This window comes from Nyctereutes procyonoides, unplaced genomic scaffold (genome assembly GCF_905146905.1).
Source record: "Nyctereutes procyonoides isolate TBG_1078 unplaced genomic scaffold, NYPRO_anot_genome, whole genome shotgun sequence".
Classification (NCBI taxonomy): domain Eukaryota; kingdom Metazoa; phylum Chordata; class Mammalia; order Carnivora; family Canidae; genus Nyctereutes; species Nyctereutes procyonoides.
Genome location: NW_026575159.1, coordinates 11,747,819 through 11,768,068, shown reverse-complemented (window position 1 = coordinate 11,768,068; position 20,250 = coordinate 11,747,819). Strand labels below are relative to the sequence as shown.

Genomic DNA, 20,250 nt, shown 5'->3' with positions numbered 1-20,250 from the left:
CTACCTGGGGGATTATGTTTACCTGGCATTTAGTATGTTCCTGGCATTAAAATAAAAGATAAGTGTGATTTTAAAAAGAAAGCAGTTACCCTAGAACTTGTGTGCTTTCCAGGTCTTAAGGGCTCTATCCTACACAAAATATGGAAAAGCAAAACCATTCAACAGCCTTTGAGACAGGAGAAATGATTTGACATGAACTATCCCTGCCATTTTAAGAGCCAGCTGAGGCAGGACACATTAGTAACCTGAGTGGCTCTAATTCTGGTTGCCTAAACGTGCTTACTGAGGTGGGGGACAAGTCTATTTGTCAGCAGAATGCTAAGTAGTGATTTCGGCAGTGCTGATTGATTTGCAGAGATGGCACAGATGTGACCTCCTCCGTCAAAGTCGATGTTTTCTTGGCCCTCAAAATTTCAGAAAAATACAAATATAAATGAAAAATAATGACAGGACCCACACATAGCCCCAGAGTCATTGCCTCAACAATTATTTAATGCCTGGTAGGTTTCCAGCACCCTGCTGGATGCTGACAATGACATAAAAATCATCAAAGACATAACTTTTCTACAAAATTAATAATGGCAATGTTAAAATTATATAGTTTTAAAAATCAGAGTTGAACATTTCCTTTGCCACATATATTCTGCTTTCAAATTAAAAATCAACAGGTAGGGGTGCTTGGGTGGCACAGTCGGTTAAGCATTCAACACTTGGTTTTGGCTCAGATCATGAGATTGAGCCCCACATCGGGCTCCATGCTCAGCATGGAGTCTGCTTGAGTTTCTCTCTCCCTCTCCCTCTGCCCCTCCTCCTCATGATCTTTTTCTCTCAATAAGTAAATATTTTTTGAAAATTAAGAGGTAGGGATCCCTGGGTGGCGCAGCGGTTTAGCGCCTGCTTTGGCCCAGGGCACGATCCTGGAGACCGGGGATCGAATCCCACGTCGGGCTCCTGGTGCATGGAGCCTGCTTCTCCCTCTGCCTGTGTCTCTGCCTCTCTTTCTCTCTCTCTCTCTCTCTCTCTCTCTCTCTCTCTCTCTCTATCATAAATAAATAAAAAAAATTAGAAAAAAATTAAGAGGTAAACATGAGTATACCTTCTATATAGTCTTCCCTTTATCTAGAATGCCCTTTTCTTCATCTGTCTAGACAAATCTCAGATATAAGTCAAAGTCCAGCATGACTATCTCCTCAATAACATGAAGCCTCAGTGGCTATGCCCACATGGCAATGCCCCTTTAGACCCCATCCACATGTTTGCAATTCAATATATTACTGTAGGTGTCTGGATATGTGTCTGAATCCCCCACTCAATGATCTTCTGTGGTTGAAGTTCTTTTAGACTCCAGCTATTCTTTAGAATATCTCTGGATGTGTTAAAAACAAAACAAAAACAAAAACAAAAAAAAAAAAAACAGAAGTTTAGGTTCCAAACCATACCCATTAAATCAGGATTTCCAGGGTGTAGGCCTATACTTCTTTATTTTACTTTACTTTCTACAGGTGATGAGTTACAATCAGTGCTAGAAGCATGGAATTATACAATCAATGACTCTGAATGAGAGAATCTTACTTTGCCAAATGGACTCGCTCATCTCTCTTCCCTCATGTCCTCCATGTTTTTTTAACTCACCCCTCAGTACCCTCAACCACAAGGGCCTTCCTCATTTCCTCCCATGTACCAAGTTCTTTTTTCATGGTGCCCATTCATGCTCTTGGTTCTTCTAGAATGTACTTCCTCCTAAATTCATCTGGCTATCACCTAGTTTTCTATTCAGGTCTCAACTTGAATGCTATTTCTTCAGAGAGGCTGTCCATCGACCTCTCCCAATCTAAACCAGCCTCTCCTCTTTCTCACTTACCACTATTTGTAGTACATTCTTGGTATTTATTGGTGGAATGCTTGTCTCCCCAACAAAAGGGAAATAGCTCCATGAACACAAAGGCCGTATTGACATAGTTCACCAATACTCAGCTCATAGCCTGCATCGACAAACTATTTTTGAATGAATGAATAAATGACATTGGTTACATTACTTAACCTCTGTGAGCCTGTGTCCTTATCTATACAATGATGGTATTAATTCCAACTTTCCCAAAGTTGTCATTCAAATGAAATGAGGTGACATATCTAAATAGCCTAGTGCAATACCTGGACAATAGCTGGGACTCCATAAATATTATTCAAGATCTGGAAGTTCTCAATTCTTTGACTCTTTGAAAAAATTATTTTCCATGTGACCTGAGATAAGAATTCTGATGCTCTGTGCTTCTGTTTTATTATTAGGTCATACCATATGAAAACACTCAAAAAGCAACAATTTCATATTTTTTCATTTGTCCAGAGCTTTTATACAGAAAGTAAAATGTCACTCAATAGTTTTAGGCATATTAAAACATAATTTGTAATTGATAAGGAAAAAGGACATTTCTACCCCATTTAGTAAATAGTGATATGGTTAGGGAGAGACAAGATTCTGCTCCAAATAATATTATAACTTGCTAAGAGAGTCAAATTATGGTGGGGTGTTAAGTTTCCAGATCTCTTTTAACCTTGCTTGGCTCTTCTTATTTTGCTTCTCATGTTTTCAGAGAATTTTGTGACTTTCCTTGGCACCAATTCCCAATAAGAGTTTCCTGAGTTCAATTTTACCCACTCAGGATACATTATTGAATGGAGAGGAACTTTTTATTGCCTATGGTTACAAACAGCTTTTATTTCAGTCCCAGTCAGGAATAAGACTACACACATTCCTGTAATTGAACACAGCTACTGATGAGTTGATAATCCAATTGGCTGATGAATCTAAATGCATTTTCATTTATGGTGGACGGACTAAAAAAAGAAGGATATAATGTGCACTGTACTGTGTCATGAATTTCTCAAACTTCTTCCTTTGGTACTTTATTTCTTAGGTTCTAGAAACTGCAGAGCAGCATATAGTGGCCCATCAAACCTGGGAAGTTGACATTGTGACTGAACTAGTCCCGGGGGTCTTCACAGAAAAAGCAGTTGGGGTCCTGGTCAGCTGGAGATTCCATCTGAATGGTGAGCGAGTGCACAGTAAAGCTATTGCTGAGGGCTTTAACAATCTCTCTCCGAACAACCTGGCTGTCACGGCTGGCTGCTGTTGAGAAAGAACCACAGTGAGATTGGCACTGATTGCACACACATGGGTGACTGCTAAATTTCCAGCTTCAAGTACTTTGTCTTTGACCTGGTGGGGAGGGGCACAAGAAAAGCACTCAGAAGAAGCCACGTTGGCTCTGACAATCAGTTACATTCACACAGACAAGACAGGGGAAATTCTGGTGCAGCAAAGTACTCATCACTATGGGAACTCTTCCTGCCCACAGTTCTCTTGGGGTCTGGCGTGCTTAGAAGCTGAGCATGGAAGGGGAGATAAGGCCTGAAGAAAGCTAAGACAAAGCTCTTTCTTTCTCATATAGCCCTTTCCGCCAGTCCCCAGAGGTCTTTGGGTTGCAGCTCTTGTATCTAATCAGCATTTATATCAAGGCTAGTGAAAGGAATCCGGAAGCATTTAGAGCTCCCCACAGACTCCTCCTAGAGCAGCAACCTTACTGCCATTTTTCTCTTGTCCCAAAAAGTATCAGGAGGCTGTAAGGCCCTCTCCCCCCAATAGCAACCTGTTTACTAGATTCTTCCATCTGCAGTAAAATATTGGTGTAGTGGATGCTATAAATCACCTGTAGCCAGATCTGAGATTCTCAGCAAAGATGAGGATGTCTAAGCCTAACCCTCAAATGCCTGTCGCTGTTGTTGCTGTAGCCTGCCTGCCTCTAAATAACTTCTTGAGTTATTTTTTAGCTGCCTGACGTATCATTTTGCCTGAGCTGTCTCCTGAGGCAGTGAGAGATCCTCCCCCCCTCCCCCCACAGCCTGTTTCCCCAGCCCAAGGACACATAATGTGTGAATCACCTTCTATTTAGGAAAGTTTTTAGAATCCAACACCCTAAGAATTATCTCACATGGTACAGAATTTCTAACCATCCAGTGGGAGAACTACCATTAATTAATCCCTGCTAGAGCATCTTTTAGCTTGTTAGAATCTTAAGGATGAGACCTATGTCCCTTCATTTTTTATCTTCAGTGATAGAGCACCTTAGACCAGGAGCTATTCAATGAGCATTTATTGCTGAATTCATCCCATTATTTAACTGATTGGGCACCAAATCAGACAGGTGAGATCCAATTTTCAGAGTTTAAGGCTTTGAAGTTTGGGTGGCATTTAAACCATTTGTTCTACCCTCTACCCTCTGCAGTCTGCCTCAAAGGGATGTTTTCAGTATCATTGTTGCTACGATAACATTGACAAGGGGTGTTTTCAAAGGCCTTTGGTAATAGGAAACACTTTACAGTTGTTTTGACAGGCAATAGACACTAAAGAGAAGCTCTACAAAAAGGAGGGAAATTATTGAGTTTACAGGACAAGGGCTGAATTTTGGCAGGGTGTTTACAAAACTCACTGACCTGCAGCAACATGAGCTGAGAGAATCACTTGGTTCATTGCTAGAGACCAGATGTGCAAGCTGTGCACAGACACCACACCATCCACAGCTAAGATGAGCTCTTTCACATCACTGTAATTCAGGTTCTTAGGTACACCTAACAAGAGGAAGGAGAGGGAGGCTGTTTGTTATTTAACTAAATATAGCTCATCCACATGGCTAAATGGGGCTGCAAAATCTTCTCCAGAATTTCAACTTGCCCTCCTCTTTTCTGGTTTCTTACTTCAGATGTTTACAAATCAGATTCACTTGACTGTGTCAAAGGGTTTCACATCAAAGAATGTTTGCAAAATTTACCATGCAATAACCAACAATAGCAATCATTCTCTGTTTTCGGGGTGTGTTATTAAACCAATTAAGTTTTTTCTACTATCTACTATTAAGTTATCTTAATAACTATCTTAAGTTATCTTAATAACTAGATATCTACTATCTTTGCATACACTCTAGAAACCAAAATGAAGAAACATGGAAACATGGGACTTGTTATGAAATAATTCTGGGTTAGCATTCTGACCACAACTACCATGAATTTACCCAAATCTTGGAACTTCTCTGATCCTCAGAAGATCTATGGTAAAATAGGGACAGTAAAAGCAGTATGTATACTGAGTTCTTTGAGGAGCAAATGGGAAAATTTCTGCTCTTTGTACACTACAATGCTATGTAAATAGGAGTTCTGCAATAGGTCACTTACTGAACCGTGTTAATAGGTGATTCTAACATTGTAATGCCATCTTATTCGGTTTATAGAATTTTTATTGATCTAGGTACATTACTCAGGGTTTAATGACTGGGTCATATAATGTCAAAGTTTGACATCTTTCTTGATTCCAAAGGAATGGTGTGGGGGCATACAGGAAGGTAGGGATGCTTTCAGCCAATCAGCTATTCTTTCAGGCTGAGGGAACTGGGATTTCTCTAGCTTGAAGAAGTGAAAGCTCAGGGCTCTTGGGTGGCTCAGTGGTTGAGTGTCTGCCTTTGGCTCAGGTCAGATCCTGGGGTCCTGAGATCGAGTCTTGCAATAGTCCCCCACAGCGAGCCTGCTTCTCCTTCTGCCTATGTCTCTGCCTCTCTCTGTGTGTCTCTCATAAATAAATAAATAAAACCTTAGGGGAAAAAAGGAAATAAAAAGTGAAAGCTGAGGGCAGAAGGATCGATCACTTTTTTCAAATATTGCAAGGATTGCCATTTGGAAGATGAGAGGCTATGAAAGTGTAAGGGTCTTTGCTCTGGCAGAGAGAAGAAGGCAAGCTAATGGTTGGTTAGAATTGTAAAACACATTAGTTTAATATAAGTTTTTTTAATCAACTCAACCAGCATAACAATGATAAAGCCACTTGAGGCAATAATTAAATCCATGCCAACTAACGATGACCCAAAGAGGATGCTGTAGAACAGATTTCTAAGGATGACCACCTTTTAGCTCCTACTTCAATCATATATACACAACACAAACACCTGGTGTGTTTGTTAAAAATGCCTTAGCTCCATTCCAGTCCTTCTGAAGAAAATTTCTATGGATAAGGCTCTGAAATTGACATGCTTTCAAAGTGGCTCTCCACCTTGAATGCATATTAGTATCCTCAGAAGAGATTTTAGAAATCCTGATTACCAGGTTACACCCAGGACCAATTAAATTAGACCCTCTGGGGATAAGATGAAGCATCAGTATGTTTATAGCTCATTTGGTGATTCTAACACACAGCCAAGATTGAGAACCATTGCACTGACATTAACAAACCACTGGGCAGCCCTACCTTGCAGTAGTTCTCAAGTTTGCTTGCATGTCAAAAAAACAAAAAAACAAAACAAAAAAAAAAAAACATCAAAACCGGCCCCAAACTGAGTCAATTAAATCAGAATCTCTGGGTATGAGGCCTGTGCATAAGTATTTTTAAAAGCTTCCCAAACGATTGTAATGAGCAGCGAGTCAAGAACAACTTACTTAAAGGAATAAGAAATCCTTAATCCTCCTTTTTCAGGATTTAAAAGGCTTACTCATGGAGATTTCCATCTTAAAGCTAATATTAAAATTCTCTATAGTTTGAGTTTATTTTTTTTAAGATTTTATTTATTTTATTCATGGGAGACACAGAGAGGCAGAGACATAGAATGACAGGCAGAGGGAGAAGCAGGCTCCCCATGGGGAGCCCAATATGGGACCCTATCCTGGGACTCCAGGATCACATCCTGAGCTGAAGGCAGACACTCAACCACTGAGCCACCCAGGCATCCCAGTTTGAGTTTACTTTTTATCTCACTTCATATGGTTTCGTGGAGGTAACAAAGAGCTGGTCAACATGTTCTTTTATTCTGTGAGTTGCATAGAGCTCAGACCACTGGAAACAAGAGTTCTTAGATTAGTCATAAATAGAATGTGTATGGAGTCATGGTCGACATTGTTTTATTGTAATGATAATAACCCATCTTTACCGAGAAATGGCCATATGTCAAGGTTTGTGCTAAGTACTGCATTCATAGTGCTTATCTTACTTAACCTTTGTAAGAACTTTAAGAGCTAAATGTCAATGTCACAATTCCTATTTAATTGGGGGAGAGGAAATTGGGAGTCAGAGAGGTTAAGAACCATTGCTAAGGCTACACAGAGACAGGGGATGTCAGATTCTCAAGTCCATGGTTTGAGCGTGAAACATGATGCAAATGGTAGAAGTCTAAGTCTTGCAACCCAAAGTTGCCGATTATGCCTTATGTATCATCTCTGAGGAGTTTCATGTGATCCTCTTAAGACCTATTGTCATTGTCTAGGACCCTTGAGATGAAATCACAATCCCACTACCCCCTTCCCTCTTGCCTCACTTATATCTTTACTTTTATGGAGAATACAAGTTCACTGTTACCTATTTTACTGTATAAAATAATGTTGACAAGCAAGAGGATATGTTCTCACTGGCTTCAGTGCTCCATCATATACTAGAGTTTTGTTTTTTTGTTTTTTTGGTCTTTTTTTCTGAAGGAGAGTCTGTGAAAGTATTAATACATCCAGGAAAATACCAAAATTAGTCTTTAAAAAATAATTGCCCAGGTTAATAAATATATGAAAAATCACTCAATATCTCTCATAATGAAGGAATTACATATGGAATCAATACAATATAATATTTCACCTGTCAGATTAGAAAAGAATCAACATTCTGATAATACTCAGTGATGGTGAGGATGTGAGGAAATGGGCATTCTCAGATGCTGTTGGCAGGAAAGAAATTGATATGGTATGTTTGGTAGAAATGGCAATATCTATCAAATTTTTAAATTCACATAACTTTTGAAACAGCAATACCACTTCTAAGACACAGATATTCAAGCATTAAAAAAAAATATATGGACAGAATGGTAATTACACCATTATCTATAATGTCCATCAATACGTAAGTACATGCATCCAGGGAAATACTTCATACCATGAAAAGGAATAAGGAAAAAAAAGAATAAGATGTATCTCTGTATGTGCTAATATGAAAAGACCTCCAAGTGAAGAAATCAAGGTGAACAAAATAATGTATCAATGCATAATTCTGTTTATATAAAAAACACACACTATATATATATACACATATATATGTAAATGCCTAAATATTTTTGGACAGATACATATCAACTTATTAGTAGGTGTTATCTCTGAAGAATGGGACTGAGAATTCAAAGGTGGAAAAATGAGGAAACTTTTAATAATTTTATACCATTCCATATTTTTAGAAAACTTCATTAAGTACAAGTATTATTTTATGCTAACCTAATTTGAAAACCTAATTTAAAAATTAAGCATTTTCCACGTAGGAGTTACCTGCCAGTTTCAATAATTAGCTACGTTTTCCTTAAATAAAAAGAAATAGTCACCTGAGAAGAGCTATACTAAGAGACAGAGATAGTGGAATATACTCATCTCCAATGTATACCAACTTGTTTTTCTCCATCTGTAAGTCAGCAAAGTTCCATATTAGGAACAGCTGCAGTTCAGCACTCAGTCCTCAGAAAGGAAATAGATGCATCTGTGACTTAACAAACCAAATATTGTCACTTTCAAAGAGAGGAAGTCCACTTGTTCCACAGTGACGTTTGACTCCCTTTTCTGTTTCACTGTTGTCAACATTATCATCCTCTAACACTTATAGTGCCCAATGGGATAAAATCCTTAAACATGTGATCAGTAATGAACACTAAGAAGTGTGGGCTTTTGTGAAGGCATCTGCACTCTGAGATTGTGTTAGCCTTATGTCAAAATGTTCTGGGCAAAAAAGAAAAGTTCAAGCCAAGATCTGGATATTTTTGATCATTCAAATGCTTGATGTGATGTAAACCTCTAATTCCGACTGAATTTTCTAGGTGCTACTCTCAGTGCCCTCATGTAGTAATCCTTTAAGTGGTATGAAAAGACTATTCCAGTGGTTCTCAAAGTGTGGTCCCTGGATCAGCAGTGTCAGCATCTTGTTAAAAATTCTAATTCTTAGGCTCTACTCCAGACCTACTGGTTCTGAAACTATGAGGGTGGACCCAGCAGCCTTAACAGACATCAAGTGATTCTGTTGCACTGAAGTTTAAGGACTGTTAGCCAGGTCTACAAGGGGTTTTAGGCAAGCCCTTCATAGTAGTTATAATGCTGCCTGAGAGATAGATTATCCAATTATTCTTAAGCCTTTTCCATATATTTAGGGAGAAATTTCTATTTTCGCAATATCTCCTTCAGTGTCTGTCCTTAGTATTTGTACGTATCATTTTTATACCGTGCCATATCATTTAATAGTTGCTGGAGGAAAAAAGAGAAACCAGCTCTTTTTATTTGTTCCCATATGAATAAAAATACTAATATCTGTTTTCACAAAAACTCCTTATAAATTTATATTTTCCTTAGAATGCAAATTAACAGTGAACGTGCCTCGATACCTCCCCTGCTGTGATTATAGGGAAGAAAAAACATTGATCCTGGAAATAATAATAAAATCACTCCTACCTTCCATGAGTAAGATGGAGAAGTCCTTTAAGACAGTGATGGTGCTGGCCAAAACCAGGATGGAAAAGACAAATGTGCAGATGGGGTCAGCCATTTTATAGTCTGGCTAAAAAATACAGGGACTTTAGTTAACTGAATTCAGGACTTCCATGAAAAGTTTGATTAATAGAATAAATAATCATCTCTGCTTCTTTTTCACATTATCACCCTTCGCCTGCCTGACATTTGGCGTCCAACTCAGAGGTAAGACTTCCTGAGGACTCATTCCTTCTTTTAAGCTTCAAACCATCAGTGACGGAAGAAATTTTAAAAAGTAAATCTAAGATGTAAAGGGAAAATATCCTTGGGTTTTCTCTCCAAAGGCCTGATTTGACTTTTCCCAAATTAATAGAAGTGCAGAGTATGTGATTAAAAGTATGCACAAGTTTATACAGTATTCAATGGCTTTTAGCTTTGATAAGAGGAAAGGGTATCACTTGCCCAGAGGTGGCATATGACCAAGGTCCAGCTGGAGCTTGGTCTTGGCAGACTGGGGTTAGTTCCTTTCTTTCCCTCCTCAGGATGACACATATTTGAGGCAGGCATTTTTGATTAAGTCCTAAGAGTATAAGCTGAGGCCTCATTCTTGGCACTGTCTCACCACTGGACCCCTTAGCCTCAGGGTGAGATACCTGTTCCTCTGCCCTTGAAATTCTGTGCCACTGAAAAGTCCATGCCCAATTACCTCTGAGAAACTCTCAAATTCTACTAACAAGAATACTAGCAAGTTTGAACAATTTTGCCTTAAACTTGAAGCTTTCAATGAATATATGCTCAACTGAATTCAGATATGTCTGTGATTTTTGCTTATATGTTTTTATTTTTTAATAAAAATGATAAAGAATCCCTGCTAACTGGATGATCAAGATGCAAATAACAAAGCTAAATGCTCTTCTCCATTACCCCTACCTCCACCTCAGTGCACTTCCATCAGTTCTTGTCCTAACAGATCTGTGGTAAATGTTTGTTTATGGTCAGAGGTTCACCCAGGATCCATCCCAACTTCCCATTAACACCCTGACATTGGGAGGAGAATTATCTTTCCCCCATTGCGGGTAATATTGGTGGGACAGTCAATCAGATTCTCTCCCTCCCAAGCCAAGCAGCAGGTACAAAATCCTACCTTAGTCTGTTGGACTTTTTCCCAGAAATACACATTTCAGCAGAATGACAAGAAATGGGGGAAAATGGCTGAGGCACATTCATTTTTACATTGGTACTTGGGACAGAAAGTGGATAGTTTCTGAAATCTAAGACACCCAATGTTGTCTTTATTTCTACCTTGATTTCTGTCCAAGAGTACATCAAATAAATTTCAATCAATAAATATATCTTTTCATAAGTAAGCTAGACATCTTTTCCCTTACTTATAACCCAAGAATCCTAAGGTATCCATTGTTCCATTGCTGTTCATCTTAACTCCATAACAAAAGTAACTACTTTTTGGAAAGACTGGTGCCCCTATAGTTCAAGACATAGCACTTAGGAATTTGGAAAGTCTAAGTTTCAGGCTTTGGATATTTGTGTGTTTAAACCTTGCAAAGCAGTTGGTATAGGCAAATATAGGCTGTCCACCTCATTTAAGTTAATATTGGCATGTCAGCTCCTGTACTACAAAATCTATAAATTTACTATGACAGTGAGTAAACTCAAACATTCTCACCTTAAAGTAGATAATAAGTGCACTGGTTAGCACACTGATGCTCTGAAACAGATCTCCAAGAGCATGCACAAAAGCTGCTCTGACACTGGCATTAGCTTGCACTTCCTTATGATTGTGGCCAGTGTGTCTTTGGTGCAGAATCACACTTAGCCTGAAAAAGAGAAGGGTATTCTTGGCACACGTAAGATTAGCCCTTGAAAACCTATGCAGCATAATGGGGAATTCACAAGACCATGTATTATCTAGGATTGCAGATAGTTGAAATATTAATGCTGTAAAATGTACTATTCTGGACTAATTTTGAAAACAAATGTATCATAGAATTTTAAATTTTTACACAAGGAGAGACAACAAAAGTTCACTTCAGTTTCCTCTTCTATCTACCCAGTGCTACTATGGTCACCTGAAAACTGGAAAGTATCACTTCCTAAATGAAACTATTTGATAATGAAGAGGGAAAATATCATTTATTTTAATGCCTGAATGTCAGGCATTAAGTTAGGCTTAAAGCTGTGCTTTGGTGGGAGTAAATTAAATGTACCGGTTTCAAATACAAACGACAGCAAAAGGGGTAAAACAAAAATAAAATTTCATTAGATTCAGATTTTTAAAAAAATATTTTATTTTACTTAATTTTGTTCATTTCTATGAGAACTTAAAATCTGAATAATTTCTTAATGGCCAATGATGATACTCATGTGCTTGTATATATGTAGCTATTAATAAGAAAATAAAATGTATTAATGTATTTTAAATATATATGTAAATATATATGCAATTTAACATGTAAATGTATATAGAAATGCAAACATATATAAATTTTATACAGTCCTAAGAGTATAAGCTGTGGCCTCATTCTCTCTCTATATATAACACATTGCAAAATTTAACATCTCCTATCCAAGTCAAAGAGATAAGTATTAGCCACTATAAATTATGTATCTGATTTTATTTTGGAACAAGGATTTTTAAAAAAATTATTCTTTAGTACCACATATCCCAGTCTAAAGTGCCTGTTAAATTGAACGTCATCACCACAAAGTGGGATGATTGCTCTCCAGCAAGATTTGATCATTACATAATGTACGGTTTTTAGATGGTCACTGTTTGGGCAGAAATTCATCCTTAATTAATAGTTACCACTTAAGAATCTTCAGACAGCCTGATATGCCTGGCAGTTAAACATACTCTCTTTCTAGGTCTATTCATATGTGCTTATCATATTGTCACTCATTTTTTTACTCATTTTATTAGAAAAAAAGTACTCAGGGACTCTTGTGTGCCAGGCACTGCTAAATGCTTGGGGTATAAAGGTGAATGAAACATGATCCCTCCCCCAAGTAGCTTTAAGTATAATGGAGATAGCAGAGATTTTTAAAAGACCCAAATAAATGAAAATTCTAATTTTAATAAGTCTACTAAGAACTTGTGCTATGGATAACACAACAGAGAAGTCTGATTTAGTTAGACAAAGCAATTGAATTGGAGCTAAAGGTTATGTTAGAGTTAAATTGTAGGCTGGAGAGGAGAGAATGTTTCCGGCAGGGAAATCAGCATGCGATAGCCTTAAGGCTCTATCACTAATCCTCATCCTAGAACCCCTTTGCAACTTCTATTAGAACTTTCTTTCCTGATTTTGGGTCTCCAAGGAATAGATTTATTCCAGACTATAGTTCTGATATTTCTATATTCAGACAACACAGCATCTAGCAACACTTGAAACCTATAATCCCAGTTCTGGGAGAAAACATTATAGTCACTCGGTATATTTATCCACAAATAACTATCTCCTTGCACAGGGAAGTCACCACTTTTCAATTCCCTTGTCTTTCTAAGTATGAGAAGCACCTTCAATGTTAAGGTCAAAGTTCAAAAGCAGTTGCAATAAAAAAAAAAACTTGGATGGTATCAATTTAGAAAGTCAAACTTGATCATCAAGGTTCTAGATTTATGGGGTAGTTAGCTGGGTGTATCTTTCCTATTCATGTAACATCTATACTACCTATGTGACATATGACTCTCAGGAAATTTTTAATATTTTCATTTTCCCTGCTGTTTTGTGGACATATTGTTCTCCTTATGCAAAGATGATGTTCTGGACTCCTACTCAGCAGCACATGTGCTCTGCCTTATTTGTCTCCTTGTGGTGATAGATTTGCATTGATCTCCACACGCTTTTTCTCCCACTGCCAATATGAAACACATTTTCAAGTTACCTGATTGGAAGTAGGGACCTACTTAGTAATAGCAGTCAAATACCACTCTTCTAACTGTTTAGCTCAGAGATTCTGACCAATGATTTGCACACTAGGAGGTAAGGCACTGAGACAGGCAGAAGGCAAAGGGATTAGAGTGACCTGAGGAGCTTTTTCAAAGTGTCCATGTTCAGATTTTCCTCTAATACCAGGGATTCCATTATGCCCTCTCTTAAAAACCACTGTTTGAAATGTGATTCTTCTATCACTGTCTTCTTCACTTTTGTGGATAAACCTACCTCATAGCATGTATTATGTTGCATTATAGGATAGGTAGGTGATACACAGTGTATGAGTCTCTTTTGCTGCTATAACAAATTGCCACAAAGCTTTTGAGGCTTAGAATGACATAAATTTATTCTCTTGTAGTTCTGGAGGTCAGAAGTCTAAAATGGGTATGCAGGACTACATTCCTTCTAGAGACTCTAGGAGAGAATTCATTGCCTTACCTTTTCCAGCATGAAGAAGTCATTTAAGTTCCTTGGCTCCAGGATCCTTTCTCTATCTTCAAAGCCAGCAATGCAGCATCTTCCCTTCACTCTGACCCAAGTGTCTCTCTTACAAGGATCTTTCTGTTACATTGGGCCTATCTAGATAACCCAAGAGAGTCTCCCCATCTCAAAATCCATTCTTAACTTAATCACATTTGCAAAGTTCCTTTTGCCATGTAAATTAATATACTCACAAATTTCAAGGGTTAGAATGTGGAAATCTTTGAGGGGCCATTCATTATTCTGTCTACCACAGATGATTGATAAATAGATAGATGATACAGTTTTAAATAGTGTTGCCCAGAATCAAGCTATCAAATGGTAAGGAACAAATCAACCAAAAAATATCAAAGACCTGGCCTCAAAACCCCCTTATCATGAACAATCAAATAGCTCATTAGGGTAAGAGAAGAGCAATATAGTAATGATCACATGTCCAGTAAGGCATCACATGTCTCATAAGAATAAATTGCCTGTGTAAGAGAATGGATCAACAAGTGGAAACTAAAGAGAGAGTTTAGCTAATACAGCTTAAGAAGCAATTTTCATACAGTCACAATGATACAAAGATAAGAGAGACTGCTTTGAAGAGAAATAAATTCCCGGTTATTAGTTCTGTTAAAATATATGACACTAATGACTATTTTATTGGGATGTTGCAAAGGAGAATTCAAAAGTAGAAAGAAAACTGAAGTAAATGAAATTTAAGATCCCTTCCAACCCAGTCTTCTGGGAACCCAGAATGTGTTGTTCATGTAACAAAAACTAAATAGGAATAAGTCATATCTCATATGGAACCATCACTATGCATAAGAGCAGACTGGCCAGGAGCTCGATTCTGGGCCTAGTAGATCTAGATTCAGATCCCGGCTCTGCACTACCTCACTGACAATTTATTCAATTTATCATCTTCAAAAGTGGAAGAATTAAACAAAAACAGACAGGGTTAAAGACAACTTTTATGGGCAGTGTGTGGGGTGACTTACATAATGTTGGCTGCCACAGCACAGCCTGAAACCAGGATCATCACCGTCCCCTGGATCTGGTAATCGGGGTACAGCAGGCGTTCACATGCCAGGTACACCAACACCCCAGTCACCACCCAGACGCACAAGATGGACAGCAGGGCACCAAGGATCTCTGGGGATTTAAGCACACAGATACCCAGACACAAAGAATTTGTGAATTACCTTAACCTCTCAAGAATCAAAAGGCATTAACATTCCTTGCCAGTCACCCCCCCTCCCTGTAAAAGAGGCTTTAAACTCATTCACTCAGTGATTCACAAAGCAAAAGTGTGGATGGATTTTAACACCAAGATGAGACACTTTAATGTTGCATTCATAAAACACCAGCGTCTGAGTTCATTATGCTCCATATTACTAAGTAATTCAAGCAAATTTTTAAAGTATATTAATTGCTATCTGCCATTGCTGTTTTCCTTGGGGATTTTAATTTAAACAGGTGCTAAAATGATTGAAACTTATTACGAGATGAAATAATGAGACACAAAGAATAAAATGTGTTTAGAAACTCTCAATTTCACCATAAAACATTTACAACTTGCCAGTACCGGTACCTTGTGTGGAATAAAATAGTAACAAGGGAAGGCTTCAGAAGGTACTGGATGAAAATGAGTTTCATTTGCCAACCCAATGTATTGTAAACACAGAGGCAAGCTCAGAGGTATATCAACACTTAACTGCATTTTAAGAGGAACTATATGGAAAAGAAAGATCAGAGTGGAGACATTTACATTAATATTTAAAGATAAGATGGTGTTCAGTCTGCAGGCTGAGTAAAGCATGTTTGCTTACTTAGGAGTTCCTTAACACTTCACCCTGAACTTTAATGTAACTTTGTAGGTAGGTACTAAAAGCCTAGGAGGGCCTAGAAATATTCTGGAAGTCAGTGGCCAGGCACATTCCATACTTTTGGCCCTCCCTCTTTTAGAGCAGAGCCATAGAACATGTTGTCTCCCAGGCTTCAGTCATTTATACACAGCCTTCATGATTTTTACCACATCCACATGCCACCTGTCATATTAGCCACTTAATACTTGTTAATAAATTCACTTTTTATACTTAGCTTCTTCTTAAAGTCATCCATGAAATTACATGTTGACAAGCTAGTTCATTTTCATCTATACATCTGTAACAGTGCTGCCTAATAGGGTAACCGTCATCGCATGCGGCTGTTTTCATTTAAATTAAGTAAAATTAAAAGTCTGGTTCTTCAGTAGCAGTAGCCACATTTTAAGTGCTTGTTGGGGGCACCTGAGTGGCTCAGTTGGTTGAGCATCCAACTCTTCAGCTCAGCTCAGGTCCTGATCTCAGGGTTGTGAGTTCAAACCCCATGCTGGGCTCCATGCTGGGTGTGGAGCCTACTTAAAAAGAATAAATAAAAAGAAAATAAAGTGCTCTAAGGCCACATTATACTCTATATTATAGAACATTTCTCTTGAAGCAGAGAGTTCCATTGAACAGCACTGGTGTTCTAGAGCATCAGTGTTCATGGACTTCCATCACCAGGATGAGAAAATACAAGCAGTATTCTAAATTCTAGGGACGCCTGGGTGGCTCAGCGGTTTAGTGCCTGCCTTCAGCCCAAGGCATGATCCTGGAGTCCCGGGATGAGTCCCACACTGGGCTCCCTGCATGGAGCCTGCTTCTCCCTCTGCCTGTGTCTCTGCTTCTCTCTGTGTGTCTCTCACTAATAAATAAATAAAATCTTTTATAAATAAATAAATAATCCTAAAAGTTCTGAGTTCTGTCTGTGTTTACAAAACATCCTATGTTTACAAAATAGCTTTGACCAATAGCATCAGAAAGGAGAAAGTACATATAAAAAATATATACAGACAAATGACAAGTGCTCAAAGACATGTTTTCCAAGTACAGCACTGATCAGGGTCTGGAAAGCAACTTCAGATCACATTGTCACAAATTCTTTTTATTGATGTTTATTGCCTCATCTCTCCCTCTCCCCTTCCTGTGAAATCAGAACTTTCAGCCATCCTAAGCTTGAAAAACCACAGTGCATATTGCCATAAGTCATGGTCTGTATCTAGAGGCAACTTTCAGTGAAGGCTGGTCATGTAAGATGTTGGCCACCCTTGCTCTGCCCTAAATTTTCTTCACATTTTATTCTCGACTTAATCTATGAGTAGTTCTTCAATCTCTGTAGCTCTCTTGGGCTCTCTGTGCCTTACTTTGCAAAATGGTAGAAGTTTTATCCCATCTTCCCTCCCAGATGCAGAGTAACTGAATGAAGGGTACCACACCCTGAGACCCTTGGACTGGGGCTCTTGCTAAAGTGATACAAGTTCCTGCTGTCCCATTGGAGTAGAGGGAGCACAATTAATCTGGCTTTTTGACAAATCAACATCGAGAACACGCGTTCCCAGGCACGCATCCTCTTAATCCTGTGCGCCGATGCGCCTCTGAGGGATTTTTGAATGAGGCTTTGCTTGTCTCTTCTGTTTTTATCCTTGGCTTGACTGTATAGCACCGCTTTGCCATTAATGCTCAGTGGGTGAACTGTACCTGCCCGGTGCCATCCAAATGTCAGCTGCTTCGAGGGAGGCTTTGATGACAACCACAAGGAGAAGAGACTGAGCAGGAAACTGGTCAGGTCAATTAAGAGATGGGCAGCATCTGTGATGACAGCAAGACTCCCAGCAATGTGGCCACCTAGGGAATGCAGAACATTACGTGGGATTAGGGCCCCCTAGGGACCCCAGGATTAGGGCAACTAGATTTACATGCATACTAACCATGGTGAAAATTGCCACAGATTCACAAAGCTTTGTAAGACAAAAGATATCAACATTAATTTAATCCACCTCTTCTCAATTTGATAAGAAACAGACACCCATAGAGTGCATAGGATTTGAACATGTGGAAAAGGATTTCAAGGGAATGGCCATTCCTGGGAGAGGGAAAGTACAGACACTGGAAAGTGTAGGCACATTTAGAGAACATCACAGTTAGACTGGGACATCAGAGTTCAAAAAAAATATGAAAAGATGAGGCTGGAGAGGAACTTAATCCCAGGACTCCAGGATCATGACCTGAGCTGAAGGCAGACGTCCAACCACTGAGTCACCCAGGTGTCCCTCTCAGCCTTTGGCTCAGGTCATGATCCCGGGGTCCTGGGATTGAGTCCCACATCGGGTTCCCCACAGGGAGCCTGCTTCTCCCTCTGCCTGTGTCTCTGCCTCTTTCTCTGTGTCTCTCACTAATAAATAAATAAAATCTTAAAAAAAAAAAAGATGAGGCTGGAGAGGTATGGGCTGGATTTGAAGAATCTTGTACTGAAGTCGGAGGACCTGGACTACTGTCTATAACCCAGGGGTTGTGGTCAGACCCACAGCTGTGTTTGGACTTGACTTGTGATTTTACCAAGGTTTTTACCACTTCCTTCTTCTCTCCTAATTTATATTACCCACCTGAGTTCAAGATCCCTATTATGAACAGTGGGGAGCAGTAAAGAAAAGGGCAGACACGTTCCACTGAGGTCCTGAAGTGTAACCACTGCCCAATAAACTGTAGGAAGGGAACCCAAGCCATGGACATCCTGACTTGCCTTTCTTTCTATTTGGTTTGCCTTCTTTACCTCCTTCTAGCTCTGCAAGAAAAGACCTCCAGCCTCCAAAATAGAAATCAAAAGAAACCATTGTTTCTTCTTTCCCAAACAGGGCTCCTTGTTTGAGAACAGTGTTTATTGCTACATCTTCCTGAAAAAGAGCTGCGCCGACCAGGTGTCTTCCTGGCAGCTGTTTATCGCCTGTATATGACAAGCGACAGAGACTTATCAGTCACCAGCCCCTCCATCATCAGACTCACCTTGTCTCAACTAATGATTTTTAAAAATTACATATATGGCTCATAATTGCAATAATCCCCACAGACCACTGGCTCTAGCTGTAGTTAATAACTGGTTTGTCAAAGTTTAATGGTCTGAAGCAAAGTAGTCTTCAAGCTTGTTACTGAGCTGTCAGTGCAAAAAATCACAATGATTCATTAGCCAAAAGGCAATATTTTGCTAACAAATCAGCTTTTCTTCCAATTATCCTCTAATGTTGCTCTCTCTGCCAAACTCTGGGGTTTGATAATAAAGCTGTGTTAATAATGCAGTATTTCTTACCGGGAGAAAGGCTACATGCAGATTAGCAGCTGACCACCATGTCGGCAAGGAACAAGAGTGACGATTCCATGTGCTCAGCTCAAATTGTAGCTTAAGTCAAGGGAGAGGAGTCCTATAGGGGCTCTTCAACAGGCTCAGCTGAATCAGGAGATGACTGAGCGAGAAAGAGAACTTGCTTTGGAAGAAGCATATTGATTTGGACGCCCAGGAAGTGAGAACCACTTTGCATCATCATTGCTACTTCTAAGAACAGTCCAGAAAACTGTGAGCAATCATGCTGAACCCTATAGAGAAAACTGTGTGCAAGAGGTAGTTTCTGACTCAACTTGCATTTGCTTCTGAAAGCATGGGTTAGGGCAGCCCGGGTGGCTTAGCGGTTTAGCACCGCCTTCAGCTCAGGGCTGTGATCCTGGAGACCTGGGATTGAGTCCCATGTCAGGCATGGGGCCTGCTTCTCCCTCTGCCTGTGTCTCTGCCTCTCTCTCTCTCTCTCTCTCTCTGTGTCTCTCATGAATAAGTAAATTTAAAAATTTTTTTTTTAAACATGGGGTATTATTGATAATGATCGTTGTCATCCAGCCAGTATCTACTGAGTCCTTCCTGTGCACGGTACAGGGATGGGGTACACAAAGATACACAAAGTTCAGCAGAGTCCCTGTCTTCAGTGATCTCATTGTCGAGCATTCACCATACTCAAGACTGTGCCGTGGGCTAGGAGGATCAGAAAACCATTCTCCTTGGGAGCATTGAGGAATTTTTCACAGGAGAGGGGGGTAAGACAGAGCTAGAAGGGAAGAGTTTTTCAGGAAGAGGTAAGAGCAAGAACCAAAACAGAAAAAAATGAAAGAAGATGGCACCTTTGTGGAAAATCAAGAGATGTGGAGTGTTGGGGGAATAGCTAGAAATGAGAGTGGAAATGCGGGTTGGGGACCCACCTGTGGGAAACTATGTCAGGCTGGAGAATTTGAATGTTACCCTATGGGATAAGAGAATCTACTGTGATTTGAGGCAAGGTTGTGATGTACTCATATCTGTATTTGAGAGAGAGAGAGATCTTTGCCGGCAATGTGGAGGCTGACCTAGAGGGAGGAGAAGCTGGAGGTTAAGACGCAACAGGAATAGCCAAGGAAATACAATGAAGGCATGAAGGAAGGCA

The 20,250-nt window shown here is 39.4% G+C and overlaps 1 protein-coding gene across 1 annotated transcript in view; it reads right to left on the bottom strand.

The window, feature by feature from the left end:
• Positions 1-2,981: 2,981 nt before the first annotated feature.
• Positions 2,982-20,250, bottom strand: part of SLC30A8 (solute carrier family 30 member 8) — a 34,174-nt gene continuing 16,905 nt past the window's right edge. Inside the window, exons 3-8 of the mRNA XM_055313858.1 lie at positions 17,492-17,638; positions 14,933-15,086; positions 11,201-11,351; positions 9,499-9,604; positions 4,492-4,626; positions 2,982-3,127 (exon numbers count right to left, since the gene is read on the bottom strand). Of these exons, the coding sequence (XP_055169833.1) occupies positions 2,982-3,127; positions 4,492-4,626; positions 9,499-9,604; positions 11,201-11,351; positions 14,933-15,086; positions 17,492-17,638 (839 nt within the window). The remainder of the gene's footprint in view (positions 3,128-4,491; positions 4,627-9,498; positions 9,605-11,200; positions 11,352-14,932; positions 15,087-17,491; positions 17,639-20,250) is intronic.